Source organism: Globicephala melas, chromosome 3 (genome assembly GCF_963455315.2).
Source record: "Globicephala melas chromosome 3, mGloMel1.2, whole genome shotgun sequence".
Lineage (NCBI taxonomy): Eukaryota > Metazoa > Chordata > Mammalia > Artiodactyla > Delphinidae > Globicephala > Globicephala melas.
In genome coordinates, this window is record NC_083316.1 from 94,576,860 (window position 1) to 94,591,604 (window position 14,745).

Consider the following 14,745-nt stretch of genomic DNA (forward strand, 5'->3'; position numbering starts at 1 on the left):
ACTATGATACATTCATACAGTGTAATACCACGCAGCCAGCCGTCAGTACAAAAGAATGAGTTAACTGTATTCGGATATGGAAAGATCTTATAAGTGCACCATATGGACTTTAGAATGCTACCCTGTGTAAACAATGAGGAAAAGTAAATGAGGAAACACAAGAGAGTGGTAATATAGGTTAGGTTACATGGAGAGAGGAAAACTGAGAGCCTGGGGATTGGATGAAAAAGATACTTTTCACCACAATGCCTTTCATATCGTTTGTATTCTCTATGATAGGAAGTCTTATCTATTCCAGCACACACACACACACACACACACACACACTTTTCTCGCACATACACTTTCTTTAAAGAAATAACTTATTGTGGGAAAATACATGTTTACTATTTTAATTATTCATAAATGCCCAATTCAGTCATATCAGACACATTCACGATGCTGTGTACCCACCATCACTATCTATACCCAAATCATTTTCTTCAACCCCAACAGAAACTCTGGATCTGTTAAACCGTAACTCCCATTTCCCCCTACCCCTTAGCATCTAGTAACCTCTAGGCTGCCTTTTTTTCTCTACGAATTGGCCTTTTCTGCATATCTTGTATAAGTGGAATCATATATTATTTGTCCTTCCGTGTCTGGCTTATTTCAGTATCCCACATACACTTTTCAAGAAAACATCTATCAACTAGGTAAAGTTGTGAAAGTCTGCAATGTCTTTAGAGAGAACTGACCTTGTGAAATGTGTAGATATGTCTCAGACGAGGTTGCACCAGCGTCTGCTGATTCCTAGAAACCTCACTGTAACTTTTAAAAGGTTAGCTAGTAGCCCAGCTTGCTAACACCTTCCTTGCTCAGAAAATGAAGTGAAATAGCCACCATTTGCCACGAGCCTTGGGAAAGCCTCACACATGGCAGAGCTCTTTAATTGGGGCCTAAAGGCCTTCACGGGGTCCAGGAATCTTTTCTGAAATTGTATGCAAATTTGTTGTGTGTGGGCCTTTCTGGAGAGTTCTTTAGCATTTGAGATTTCTAAGTGGTTGCAGTCAGGGAAAAAAAAAAAAGACTAAGCACATTACTAAATGTAATGCTGTCCCTTCCCATGAAACACAGGTAACAGGCCTTCATTCATCAACCAGTTTGTCCAAGTATATGGTTAATGAATCCACACCAAAAGATAAGCCTCTGACATGAGCCTTGCACATGGCACCATGAAGCTTCTGACTTCTGACCAATAGAGCTGTAGGAAAATAAGTTTGTGGTAGTGTTACAGCAGCCGTAGAAAACCAGTACAGTACCTAATTCACAAGGAAGTTTTCTGGAATTCAGTTTGTTAGTACATCTAAGCAACTTGTAACAATGCCTAGTATATTGTAAGCACTCAGTAAATGTTCACATCCTTCTCAAAGGTGAGAGGAAGCACAGGTATAATGATGTAAATAATTCTATGACATGGTATAAACACCACAATCAATGGCCTAACCAGAACCATCTTCAAAGGACTTTACTTTCTAATTAAGTTCCCAGAGATAATAAATTCCAAGATTACGACAGATATTCCTAAGAAAATTGCCTAAAGTGGGGGCAGCAAACTCAAATGCACATGTGGGCTTTGTAGGTAACATGAATAAGGGAAACAGGCAAGCTGGGGATTGCAGCAGATCAGGGAGGTGGCCCCGTCCAAGGGGCAGATCCCAGCCCCATTAAGTGATAGCAGTGAAAACGCAATGCAGGTTCAGTCTTGCCAGATACTTCAAAGTCCATTCCTTCTTCTGTGAAATCTCTGGTTTTTAACTGTTGGAATCCAATTCATATTTAAACACATACAGACCTCACACACGATTTTCAGGCTAAATTGATTGTCTATGAGCTGCCCTAGGGCCAGAGACCCTCGGGTTGGTATCTCTGGCCAGTTAGTGAACACATATAAAAGCCCCAAAAGGTAAGCTCCTTTTTTTTTTTTTTTTGCGGTACGCGGGCCTCTCACTGTTGTGGCCTCTCCCGTTGCAGAGCACAGGCTCTGGAAGTGCAGGCTCAGCAGCCATGGCTCACAGGCCCAGCTGCTCTGCGGCATGTGGGATCTTCCCGGACTGGGGCACGAACCCGTGTCCCCTGCATTGGCAGGCGGACTCTCAACCACTGCACCACCAGGGAAGCCCAGTAAGCTCCTTTTGAATGCAGTTTTTGGCCTTCTTATATTCTTACATCATAAAAGCATCTTTTGCAGTGCTTTTGGTAGTCTGCATGAACCTAAGAAGCCGTGAATTATATGAAATTCTCATGTGAAAGAGAAAGACAACTTCAAATTATGTTCAAATCCACTTTTATTAAAATTATTTGGCAATTCTGGCAGCAGTACAAAGTCTTTGACCACTGGACACATTAGACATGAGTTTAGAATTTTGGTTTGTTGTGGGTTTGGGTACCTGTATTTTTCTAAATCTTCTGCCCTTCATTTCATTACCAAATGGCAAAGTGCCTTAAGTTTCTCTATCTACAATACCCTATTATTTATAGAACAGGAATTTGTAAAATAAGATTGAAAAAATAAAATGCACAGATTCAAAAACTTCTCTTCAAATATTAAGAACATACAAAGTATAATGAAGACATCTACATTTAGTCCTCCAAGTAACAAGGTGAGTGGTTTCATGTCGTTTTTATTTATTGCTAATTATAGTTCAGAGACCAGTGTTTCCAAAAACTATAAAAACCTTCATCCACATTCCCAGTATAGTTCCAATGGGTTTAGAGGGTAAAATGAGTGGAGCACTTGATTTGGCCTTTAAAATCACAAGCCTTTTTATCTTTAGTGGGATTTTTTTCTTCTACAGTAGCTCAGGGCACTATTTGCTTACTTAATGCCTTATAATTAGCATCTGCCTTATAGTAGATCTAAGTATTGGCCTTGTAAAGTATATTACTGGACAGCAAATGGAAGGAGGGCTTCCTGTCCAAGGCAAAACTTTCACCGGACCTTAAAGTAAAACCTCAGAGGGTCTGGGGCTCCTTAGTTGTTCTCCAGTGATCCTGAAGTTGTCTGTAAGAAAGAAAAAAAGAAAGCTGTGTAAGAATCTTTACATGAGGCATTTCTGCTTGTTCTAAGTAGTCCTGCTTTTCTGGCAGTATAGGAAAATCCACTGCACGGCAATGGAGCCCTGTTGTTTCCTTCCTGCGATAAGAGTATCTCTTGGGGCTCGTAATGCAGGAAATAAGCAGAGCAATCACTTGAGAAAATTCTGCCCTAGCTTCTTTCAAAGGCTGTACTTTCATAAGACTGATAAGGATGTTCAGTCTTTGTTTTCATGCATTGTGTATTTCTGGGCATTCCCATGACTAACTAAAGACCATTCCCCCAAATGGCCAATTTATTTCAGTGATAGAAGATCGCCACACCATATTATTGTTGGTTGCCATCACTACTCAAAGACAAAGCAACTTGGCAATCAAAACAGGCAAGTTTCTTTATTTATTATTATCAGAATAGGGTCTCAACTTTGCAAAGGTTAACTATGTAAGTTATTTGTGTTATCTCAGCAAACTGGAACTATGAACATTAAGTCATAGTAGTAGCAGTTTTATCAATATAGTTCTCACTCTATTTCCCTAATAAATGAAGAGAAAATATTTTCTTTAGGAATAAGCATACAGTTTGAAATTTTGAATAAGCAATTCTTTGCATCTAATTTAAGTATTATTTTATAAATTGAAAATACAGTCTCCAAAGTTAAAGAAAATAATAGAATATAATGGGCCTTTTCTCCAAGTTAAGACTTATCTCAAGAATACTTAAAAATACTTAAAACTTAAGATATTTAAATAATACCTAGAACAAAAAAGCAACGCATCAGTGTAATGCTGCCAACCCACAAAGCATTTAAACACAGGAGAGAGAAATTATACTTACAAATGGAGTCCTGATTCCAAATTTGCTATGGAATGTCATGGTGACTTTGTTTTTATGTCCTGTTCTTTGATCAAAGGCATGGCACGTATCAAAAGGCGGACTGTACAAGTGAAGGCTCACGGCAGGTTCTGTATGGCTAATATTCTCTACTCGATGTAAGCCAATGGAATCTAAACAATATTGAAGAGGGATGGGTAGATGAAGGAGCTTAGATGCTAGCTGTAGGTAAAAATCTGGTCAATTGCCCAAGATCCTAAATCAACTGATACATATGAATTATTAAAAGTTAGTTAGAATTGAACTTCCAGTTAAAAATAGTAAATGACACGCATTCTGCTTTCTCCTAAAAACTTACCTACAACTGCAGTAAAAGAATAAAAAAGACATCAACATACAAAGGTAAAAGAAAAAATTTTTTTATTAAAGTTAAAAAAAAAATCTTTAAAAATTTGAAAGCTTAGAAGTAGACGGATGGCTTTGCAGAGGAGAGAAAGCTAAATCCTCAGCCACCCTTGGAGATGGCCAAGAAATAACCTGATTTATATCCTGAAACTAACAAACAGCTCAGGAACTGGCAGCACATGTACTTTCTGAAATGAAGGTGAACATGGGCTATAAATACAAGAACTGGTTGAAGCCTATTTAAGTTTCGTCACAAAGCTTTTTCACCACCTCACCTTCCCTCCATCCCTGGTAGAAATCAGAGATCTATTCTCTAGAAAGAGTACAACAGATAAACTCAGGACTGGTGGATACCTGGTGAAAAACAGGTGACTTAAGTGAAAATTTACACACTGAGTGGTAAGATCTCCACTTTCTTCATCACATGGCTGCCAGAATGCTGCCAGACAGGAATTTCTTCTCCAGGCAGGAGATGGGAAGCAGCTTCTCTGAGAATCTGATCAGCTCAAGAAAAAAGTCCTGAGGATATCACCACTGATTGTTCCTCAAGGAAAAGATTTACCAGACGATCCTAGAGCGAAGTCCAGTTAACAAACACCATCCATGTTTGAAAGCTACCAATTAACTTTTTTGTCTCTGGTTTTTAAATATTAGCACATAGTCAAGGCCATCACACATGTGAGCAGAGCCTCTAGTATAAAAGAGGCCAGAGCAACCTGAAAAAAAGGCAACATGAAATAGACACTACTCAAGAGAAGCCTTAAAAAAACAAAACCAAAAACTTATCATTAATATCTTCACAGAGCTAAGAGGAAGGGAATTCCCTAGCAGGCCAGTGGTTAGGATTTGGAGCTTTTACTGCTATGGCATGGGTTCAATCCCTGGTCAGGGAACTAAGATCCCTGCAAGCCACACAGCATGGCCAAAAAAAAAGAAAAAAAAAAAAAAAGAGATGAGGAAAATACTATATAAAAAGGACTAGAGAATAAAAAGAGGTTTTAGAAATATAAAGATGATAGCAGAAATAAAAATCTGAATAGAGGGGTTGGAAGAAAAAGCTGACAAAGACTCAAAGAACAAAGGGCCAAAGATAGAACATAGGAAAGATTAAAAAAAAACCCCAAAACCCCATAAAACTAGAGGGCTAGTTCAGGAGGTTTAATATCTGATCAACAGTAGTTTCAGAAACAGAACAACAACAACAAAATCAAAGAAACAACTTGAGAATAGTTTCTTGAATTGAAGGACATGAATTTCTAGATTGTAAGAACCTACTGAGCTTCCACCACAATGAGTGTCATGAAACAAACTGCATCACTGTGATACTGGGGACAGAGAAAAGACACCCAAAGAGAAGTCCCCAAAAGTTTCTAGAGAGAAAAAATAGGATTCATACATAGTAAGATTCAAAAATCAGAATGATACCAGGCTTTGAACAAGAAGAATGGAAACTGAAAGACAAAAGATTACCTTCATAGTTCTGAGAGAAAATGACTGCCACGTCATGATTTCATATCCAGCTAAATTATCTATCAAGTTGCAAGGTTTGTATATAGAGATTTTTAGATATCAGAGGTCTCAGAAATTTACTTTCCATGAACCCTTTCTCATAGGGCCGTTGGAGGATATGTTCCACCAAAACAAGGCCACGAACCTAAGACAAAGCAGACGAGACCAGGAAACAAGGGAATAAGCACCAGGAGAGAATAAAGGGAAAGCCTGGATGATGTGAGGGGACCACAGGATGAGCCCTAGCCAACCAATCCACACTGAAGGAAGTCAAAAGGCCTGGGGGAGACGCCTTCAAGAAGATCAAAATAAACAAAATACTTGATTTTTATAACTATGTTGATAAGAAATTTATATAGTAAGGAGAGAGTTGGAAGATTAATCAAGGAAGGAATTCAGTGTATTAGTGTAGTTAGTATAGGCACCTAATTTGGCCTTATGCTTTACGATCTAGCTCCATGAGCTTGCACGACAAAGAAGAGCAAAGCCCAGAAGCAGACGACTTTGGTTCTATTCCCAGCTAGACTGACTACCATTGAACAACTCAGAACTTCTTGGATCTTCTGTCTTCGTCATTTAAAAAAATGGGGCCTGGGCTTCCCTGGTGGCGCAGTGGTTGAGAGTCCGCCTGCCGATGCAGGGGACACGGGTTCGTGCCCCGGTCTGGGAAGATCCCACATGCTGCGGAGCGGCTGGGCCCGTGAGCCATGGCTGATGAGCCTGCGCGTCCGGAGCCTGTGCTCCGCAACGGGAGAGGCCACAACAGTGAGAGGCCCGTGTACCGCAAAAAAAACAAAAACAAAAACAAAAAATGGGGCCTAATGCTCAGATCTGCAAACTCTTTGATTCTATAGCCTACTGCTTTTATAATACACTGGCTTGCTTTTGAACAAAAGCTAAACATTCTGAAGAACTGACTGCCCTTTATACAAATAATTTTTTTTCCTCCAATTGCACCTCCAATAGACCACCCAATGCAAGCAAAGATTCCACAAAAACAAGTCACCCATCCTTTAGAAGTCCCCAAAGCTCACGTCTGATCCCTAAATGTTAGTAATCCCAGCATTATTATTATGTCTTTGCCTCCTTTTCCTTTATGCCAATGATGTACTACTCTCTGTCACAGTAATATCGGACTTTTCTTGGTGATACTTAGGGATGCCAGCTTGGTTGAGGCAATGTTCACCTTCTGCCTATTACAATAAGTAATTTGATCTCCTTGCCCCACTCTCCCTTTCTTCCACCCTATGACGCATATTGCTACTGGATTAATCAAGATATTCCCGAACAAAATTCTGCTGGCCAAAGAAAGTTTTTACTTTAAGCTAGTCTTGGAGGCTAAGGCCCTGATCTTACTTTACTCTCCTACTACTCCTATCCAAGCCCATTCATCTTCCCCTCTGGCTAGACCGTTCTTGCATAGTCTTCATTCTTTGCAACGTTTGAATGAACAACGTTCTTTGAACATGGGTTGTGCCTTCACCCATGTTCTCTCTTGTACTTGAAACACCTTTCCCCCCTAATCACTAACCACATCTAGCCCTCCTCCTGCATCTGTAAAACATCAAAGGTTACAAGTTGGTGGCTTTTGAGTAATGCATCTACAGAAATATTTCGCCTGTCCTATCGAGTATTTTACTGATTGGCAAAATTTCCCGTAACAATCAGAATTTCCCACCTCTATGGAAAAAGAAGTCAGGACGATCTCACTGGAGCTGGGTGACCACGTTGTCCCTTTAGACAGGGCATTTGCACACCAGTTCCCACAGCCCAGTTCTGGCCTGCATCACTCACTCACTTTACCTGCTTGGCTCCTATAGACTTTTACATTGAAGACCCTTAAAAAAAAAATCTTAGGTGTTCTCCAAGATCTAATGTAGCTTTATAATGACTCTATGACTCTAGCTGAAAGTTATTACTCTGAAAGGCTTTTGGCTTGTGAGCAGTACCAGCAATCTTGTTCTTAGAAATCTGGTGTGCCTGCTATATACAGCAACCCTCAAATAAGAGTCTCCTACCATCTGAGAAACTAACTCCTTTGTTATGTGAATGGGGGAAAAACTTCCTATACAATCTGACTTCTGTAACTGACTTGCATTCTTAAACTAACTGAACAAATTTAGGCCAAGTATCAAGGCCAATACTGAACGTTAAGATCTGAGAAGAAAGAACCTGCTTTGCCAGAAAAACCTCTGTAATATTTTATTTTATATAAGTGGGATAGCATCCCAACTAAGACTGTGGGCTTTGGCATCAAATTCTTTGGGTTCAAATCCTGAGTGACCTTGGACAGGTTATTTAATCTTCCTATGTGTTGGCAATTTCATCTGTAAATGGGAATAATATAAAAAGTTATCTCAGGACTTTCCTGGTGGTACAGTGGTTAAGAATCCGCCTACCAATGCAGGGGACACGGATTTGATCCCTGGTAGGGGAAGATCCCACGTGCCTCAGAGCAACTAAGCCCGTGCACCACCAACTACTGAGCCCATGTGCCTAGAGCCCGTGCTCCACAACAAGAGAAGCCACCACAATGAGAAGCCCACTCGCCGCAACTAGAGAAAGCTCGCACATAGCAACGAAGACCCAACGCAGCCAAAAATAAATTAATTAATTATAAAAAAAGTTATCTCATGGAAGCTTTAAGGAGCTTTTTGGAAAGTTACTAAGTCCTTTAGGAACACAGATGTTAATCACTGCCTCTACTGAAGAGCATTTGGCTCTCCCACACCACATTTAGAAGAAAGAATGAATTCTTTGTAAGAGATCTAGCAATCATTGCTAAATAATGTGCTTCAAAAAGTTTCTCTTGAGAATACTCTTTTTAAAGTAAGCTGTATGCACTTTAGTAAAACAGGGACTAGCTAGCATTCTTAATCAGTTCCGGAACATTTCTTTACATTTTCTAATGAAAGACTAACACTTCCAACTTGGCCTCACGCCTTTATTAAAAGACTCTACTTATGTAAATTCATGTTCGATTCTAACTGTCCTAAGACTTGGTAGGTAAATGACTCTTCGGTGGACACTAACCTGCATGCATATGTTTTTAATAAGTGATTCCAATCCACACGCAAAGCTTTAAAAAGACAAAACCCACTGCTTTTAGATCACTTCCTAAGCAGATGAAATCATGACTCCACGATCCAGGTTCTATTGCACACATATAAGCAAGCAATATTTCAAGTGGGAGTTCAAGGTTTTTCCCACTTGTTGTTAGAAAAATTGGATGTTACCGTTGATGTAGGCACACTGGTTTTCCCTCAAGATTCTTTCAGACTTCTTGATCATCTCATTGGATTTTTTGTCAGGCCAGGCAAATAATGTCTCCTTTAGATTTCCCTGCAGCATCTTCAGAAAGCAGTGGGAGTCAGTGTGATCGTGGATACTGCTATATATACACAAAATGACAACTAAACTCAGTAGATGGTCCAGAACCCACACTTGTAACAATCTGTCCAGAGCTTACAGCTGCCAACTGTCAATAGGACGTCTCCCAGGCCAATATCCATTTCAGCTGGAGTTTTAAATGTCGTCAATTTATAATTCAACATTGTTCAGGGCAAAGTAATAAAATACTATGTCTTCCATATCAATGCATATAAGGGGTACAGTTTTGACCCATACCCTTACAGAAGAACAATTCATCTTTTTAAACCTTGTTGTAATACTCCTTTGATAACAGAAACACAAAACCAGTAATCATTTATCTTCTCCAAAATATAGCTTTTAATAACTCAATTAAGCTGGGCTAGAACTTGACTTAAAAACTACATTACAGAAATTTTAGAGTGGATAAAAATCCTTTATCTGTAACTGCATCACATTGAGAAGATCACATAACAGTGTTTTTTCCCCAGGCTTTTTCTTTTTTCTCCTTCCTCTGGGGGACAAAAGGTATGCACATGTGTGTTAGCAGCCGAAAATTATACTATAAAGCATATGAAATGTTAATATTTTATACATTTAGAGTATCCTATCTGTGATTACCTCCCAATATTGATGGGAGAAAAAAAGCAAATTGGATCTGAGGAAAGAATTTATTCCTATAATCTTAAATAGTATTTAAGTTTATTACGTAGTACTAGCTATAGGGTTGATTAAAAAATATGAACCTGCAATTACAACATGCTATATGCTATAGCATGTATTTCATATGTTGAATTCTGTTACCCCGTATATGTATCATGAGAACTTGTTTTCTAATTCACAGAGCCTTGTTCTACTCCTGACATATAATCTGCTTTCAAGAAATATTGAGAGAATGAAAACAACCTCATTCTATATGAGTAAGTAAATGCACTCTATAGACCTAACTTTCCAAAATCTTGTAAATTCATGTTTACTTTTTCCCACCAAAAATGGGTCTGGATTATTGGCTTTTTTTTTTTTTTTTTTTTTTTTTACCATTCTCAAGAGACTGAGAAGGATCTGCTTAAAGAGGTAACAATACTTGACTGGTAGTAAGACTTGCAAATGTATAAACTAAGGAAAAATTAAGGGACCAAGTTTCAAGAATTGGTATTAGTCTAAGTTGTCTTATCTTCTGTATACAGAAAATAAACAATTAGCTTGAAGTAGAAAGAAATTTTCTGAATTTGTGATTTGCTTTTCTAGCTCCAAATCTGGATGCTTTGGTCTTTGGTCCGACAATTGTTTACACACTTCAAAGCACCACAAAGGTCAAGTTTTAGCACAACTTCATAGAAAGTTTAACTCCACAGAACACAGAGAGAATAATTAAGCTGGTTACTTACCTCCACCTCCTTTGATTTACTACTCATTTTGGGGGAAGGTCTGTCATAATACATGGTATATGCTAAACCCCTCACGCTAATTCCCATGAGAATTTTTGCTGGGATTAGGGGACATTGTGAACAAATAATTACAACATGCGATTTGTTAGTGCTCACAAGGCACGTGGCCAGCCTGGCACTGTACTTTTCACATGCTGGAATAAACACTGAATAAATATCTGAATGAATAGTTGTATTACCTGCCATGTCCTTCGCCCCAACATAGAATCATGAGATTAAATTTTCCATTTCCTTGATCCACAAGATTTCGGGTATATCTGAAAAGAATGTTTTCAGAAGTTTGAATTTGGTCGATGAGACAAATGGAAAAATAAGTGTGTCATATAGTATCATTCATTTACAAATGCTAATATTTTTACCTAGAAGCAACTTTAAATGTGGTTGTCTAATTAGAAATCGAGCACAAATGAAAGCAAGTATTTTTTCACAGTTCATTTAGACATTTTTGTATTTTGAATCACTGTGTTTATAGCTGCTCAGTTCTAATTAATGGCACGAAAAAGGTAAGAGAAAAAAATTAAATTCCTTGAGTCTCCATGTGACAGCCTCAAACTGATAAAAAGAATAAAAATTTCTCACAGAAAGCATTTTCAAAGGGCACTACTGCTCTAGGCAAGAATGTTGGCTATTGTCTTTTTTCCCCCTCCCTGTAGCTAAACCAGAATTTGAGAAACAAGGTTCCATTAAATAGCTGTTCTAGAATTCTCCTTAGTTTTACTAGAGTCCAGACACAAGCGACATCCACGTTCAAAAGCATCATGATGAAACGTCCTCCACAGATAGAGCGGGCGTTGACCTAAGTACCAGAACAAAAGCGACTACACTTGGGAAGTAAAATAACACTCTAAACCTTTTACAATGAGGAGAAATTAGTAATTAGCCCCCAGAAATCCCAAACCAAAACAACCACATCCACACCATCCCCCACCCCCTCCAAAAAATCAACTTTAAAGTTTCTATTGGTCCCACAGGTACTCTTGACATCTAATTAACAAAGTTCGATAATTATACATTTAGACTAATTTTTTTTAAACTTTTTATTGGAGCATAGTTGCTTTACAATGCTGTGTTAGTTTCTACTGTACAGCAAAGTGGATCAGCTATACGTATACATATATCCCCTCTTTTTGGATTTCCTTCCCATTTAGGTCACCACAGAGCATTGAGTAGAGTTCCCTGTGTTATACAGTAGGTTCTCATTAGTTATCTATTTTATACATGGTAGTGTATATATGTCAATCCCAATCTCCCAGTTCATCCCCCCTGCCTCCCGGCCCTTTCCCCCTTGGTATCCAGACGTTTGATCTCTACGATAGACTAATTTTTAAGGAAAGGAATCTTTATCCCTTTTGTTTGCTCACATGGTCATCTGTTCACTTATGTCCCACATGCCCCTTGCTCCCCTATGCTGGAGGCCAGGTGCTGGCAGAGTAGGGTCACTGAGAGAGTTGATTAGTAAGTGCTTTTTAGATATCAGTTATCCTTACTTTGGAGCCCTTTCAAGGACCTAGCAGGCAGCTGTGCACACAGCCTTTAATTCACAGTAAATGGTTCCTGTACCAGGGATCCTACTTTTCCCTCCTCCAGCCCTAGGGTCTTGCTTCTCTGGGGCTTCTTCCAGACAATTTACTGCTTGGCCCCCAGTGGAACATATTTTGTCTTGATTCTTCTGCACTGGCCTTCCCAAGGTCAGAGATCAGATTCCTTCACAGTACTAGGACACTTATTACATGCGCAAAATACTACCACATTGATTTCTGCTCTCCCATCTCCCTCCCTCCCTACTCCAACTGCCCGCCTAGGAATGCACCCATTATTTTACTGAGCTGTGCTTCAGAAACCCGTGGAACAGGTCAATCCCAAGGTTTCAAGTGGTTTAGAGCTTGTCAATCAAGATAAATTCAAGGCCCCTGGAAATGCCCTTGTTCTATAGATTAAAAGTCCATACAGCATACCCTGCTTAATTAATTTCACTTGGTCAGTAATAAATCTAGGCAGGAGAAAACTATTATGGCCACCTTGTGTCTACAGGGGGTTTAGCAGTGGTTTAGAGTGTGGGCTCTAGAATAATGCTAATTTGAATCCTGGAGCCGCTAAGGAACATTAGTATGACCTTGTGCAGGTAATCCAACCTTTTCATTGCCTACTATTTCTCACCTGTAAAACAGGGATAAGAATGGTACCTATCTCAGAGCTGTTGTGAGGTTAGCAGTTAATACATGTGTCAAGTGATTGTAAGGGTACTAGAGCCCATAACAAGCCCTCAATTACTTGGAGCTAATGGCAAAATTACTCTGGTAGCTTTATGGGCAGCCACAGAAGGATAGGAACCAAAGGAATTTCCTAGAACCACTTGCAAGTGGAAAATAGGATCCTAAGTATTCACTTTTCTATTTCAGTTCCTAAAGTACAACTGAAACAGCCCTTGGCGACAAAACTTTACCAAACACACTGTATATGCTGACGTAAAGTGACTAACTGAAACGGCTTCAGGCTTCAAAGGAAAGCTTCATCTTTTCTTATTCTTCTCTTTCAACTATGCTCCTTTCCCTGACCTCATCACAACCAACCATTAAGACTGAAGCGCTGGTTACCCTTCGGAAAAGAAACCCTCATTCTTCAGGGTGATTAAATTTTACTTCTCTCTCCAGAGGATTGGTAGGCTGTTTCATTTTTTATTTAATCTCCAAGCCAAGGCATCTCACTCAAGCACCTCTGAGGAGCAGGGGTCTCCAATTTACATTCCAGACCCTCAGATCTAAGGATAAGGAAAAGCATATTGCTTGGGGGCTGAAAGAAAAGCACTCGTTTATTTCGAGAACCTGACAGTGGGTTTAAATAAACCCCCAGCCCGGGGAGTCCAACTGGTTTGGGAGAGGGGGCGTCATAAACTGAAAAACAGCAGCTGACAACCCCAAGTCGTTATTTTGTATTAACAAAAATGCTTGCTGGCAGACGCCTGCTTGCAAGCGACCGAGGGAGAAGTGATGGAGAATTGGTGTCGTTTAACTGCGTCCTCCACCGTCACCCTTTTCTCCGGACCGCTGTTGGAGTGCTCTCCTGAGAACACCCCGGTTAGTCCAGACAGCCAGAGTCTGAGGGTATCCAGCCACCGGGGTCTCCCCGCATCTCCTCCGTGTTCTAGGCTAGCGACGGCTCCGCTTGCGGGGCGGGGGGGTGCGGGTGGCAGAAGGAGTGGCCGTTCGGAAGCCGAGGGATTGATCAACAAGAAAAGGAACAGAAAACTTGCACCGCTCGGTGGCCTCCCCTCTGGGAGCCTGACGCAGTCTCCTGCCAGTGGGACACGCCTTCGGCCCAAAGCACCGAACGCCCGCCCCGGTGTTCGCGGGCAAGGAGGCGCGGCGCTGGGGTGCGGGAGACGGCCGGGAGCACTGGGAGAGTAGGCGCTGCGGGCGCCGGGCGGCCCGCGCTCTCCGGGAGTCAAGACCCGCTCCCCACAAGCCCGCGCCGGCGCCCGCTCGGACTCAAGGGTCGGCGCCGGAGAGTCTCGGCGATCAGGGCGAAAGCACGCTCACCTGTACTGGTCGAACTTGGCGTACACTGCCCACTCGGCGGGGCTGCTCTCGTAGGCTTCCAAGACGGCCTGCACCTCCTCCACATTGACCTCCTCGCCGGCGAAGAGCTGGTGCAGGATGCGGATCAGATCGGCCAGGGTGCGTGGCTTTAGCACCTCGGTCCGCTCCATCCCTTGCGGACTGGCGGCGCGCGTCTCGCTGCTGGGCTGCGACGGAGGAGCTGAGTGAGCCGAGGAGCCGGGGGTGAGAGTTCCTAGCTGCTAGCCAGACAGTTACACACAGCCACGAAGCCCCCAAATGCACGAGTGCCACAGCGTAAAGAAACCCCCGCCAAGATACCCACCGTGGCGGATCAGAGTACGGGCCGCGCACACAAATCTGGACCAAACCTGCTAGGTTCAGCCTCCCCGGGCCCTTTTTAAGCTCTCGGAGTCACCGGGAATGTACCAACGTCCCTCGGAGGGTGGGGAGAAGCGGGGAGCGACCTGAGAAGGGTGGCGGAGGCGGCGAGAGCGTGCGGGAAAGGCCCACGCACACGGCCCCGGCTCCTTCGGCACCTCGGCCCTAGCGG

At 41.4% G+C, this 14,745-nt stretch overlaps 1 protein-coding gene across 2 annotated transcripts; it reads right to left on the reverse strand.

Moving 5' to 3' along the window:
* Nucleotides 1-2,309: 2,309 nt before the first annotated feature.
* Nucleotides 2,310-14,745, reverse strand: CDO1 (cysteine dioxygenase type 1). Of its 2 annotated transcripts, XM_060296132.2 has the most exons (6): nucleotides 14,518-14,745; nucleotides 14,175-14,380; nucleotides 10,818-10,895; nucleotides 9,058-9,212; nucleotides 3,911-4,080; nucleotides 2,310-3,043 (listed from the first exon to the last, which is right to left on the reverse strand). In XM_060296132.2, exons 2-6 carry the CDS (start codon nucleotides 14,342-14,344, stop codon nucleotides 3,014-3,016), a joined length of 603 nt encoding a protein of 200 aa, XP_060152115.1. In that variant the 5' UTR covers nucleotides 14,345-14,380; nucleotides 14,518-14,745; the 3' UTR covers nucleotides 2,310-3,013. The 2 variants fall into 2 exon arrangements, with proteins under 2 accessions (XP_060152115.1, XP_030725705.1); XM_030869845.3 differs by having other exon boundaries at nucleotides 14,175-14,744.

Excerpts from the sequence above, each read along its gene's own strand:
- CDO1 (XM_060296132.2), bottom strand. The coding sequence starts at position 14,344 with ATGGAGCGGACCGAGGTGCTAAAGCCACGCACCCTGGCCGATCTGATC. Across the intron at positions 10,896-14,174 it reads GCCAAGTTCGACCAGTACAG|ATATACCCGAAATCTTGTGG; the intron begins GTGAGCGTGCTT and ends CATTCTTTTCAG. Across the intron at positions 3,044-3,910 it reads TTGGAATCAGGACTCCATTT|ACAACTTCAGGATCACTGGA; the intron begins GTAAGTATAATT and ends TCTTTCTTACAG.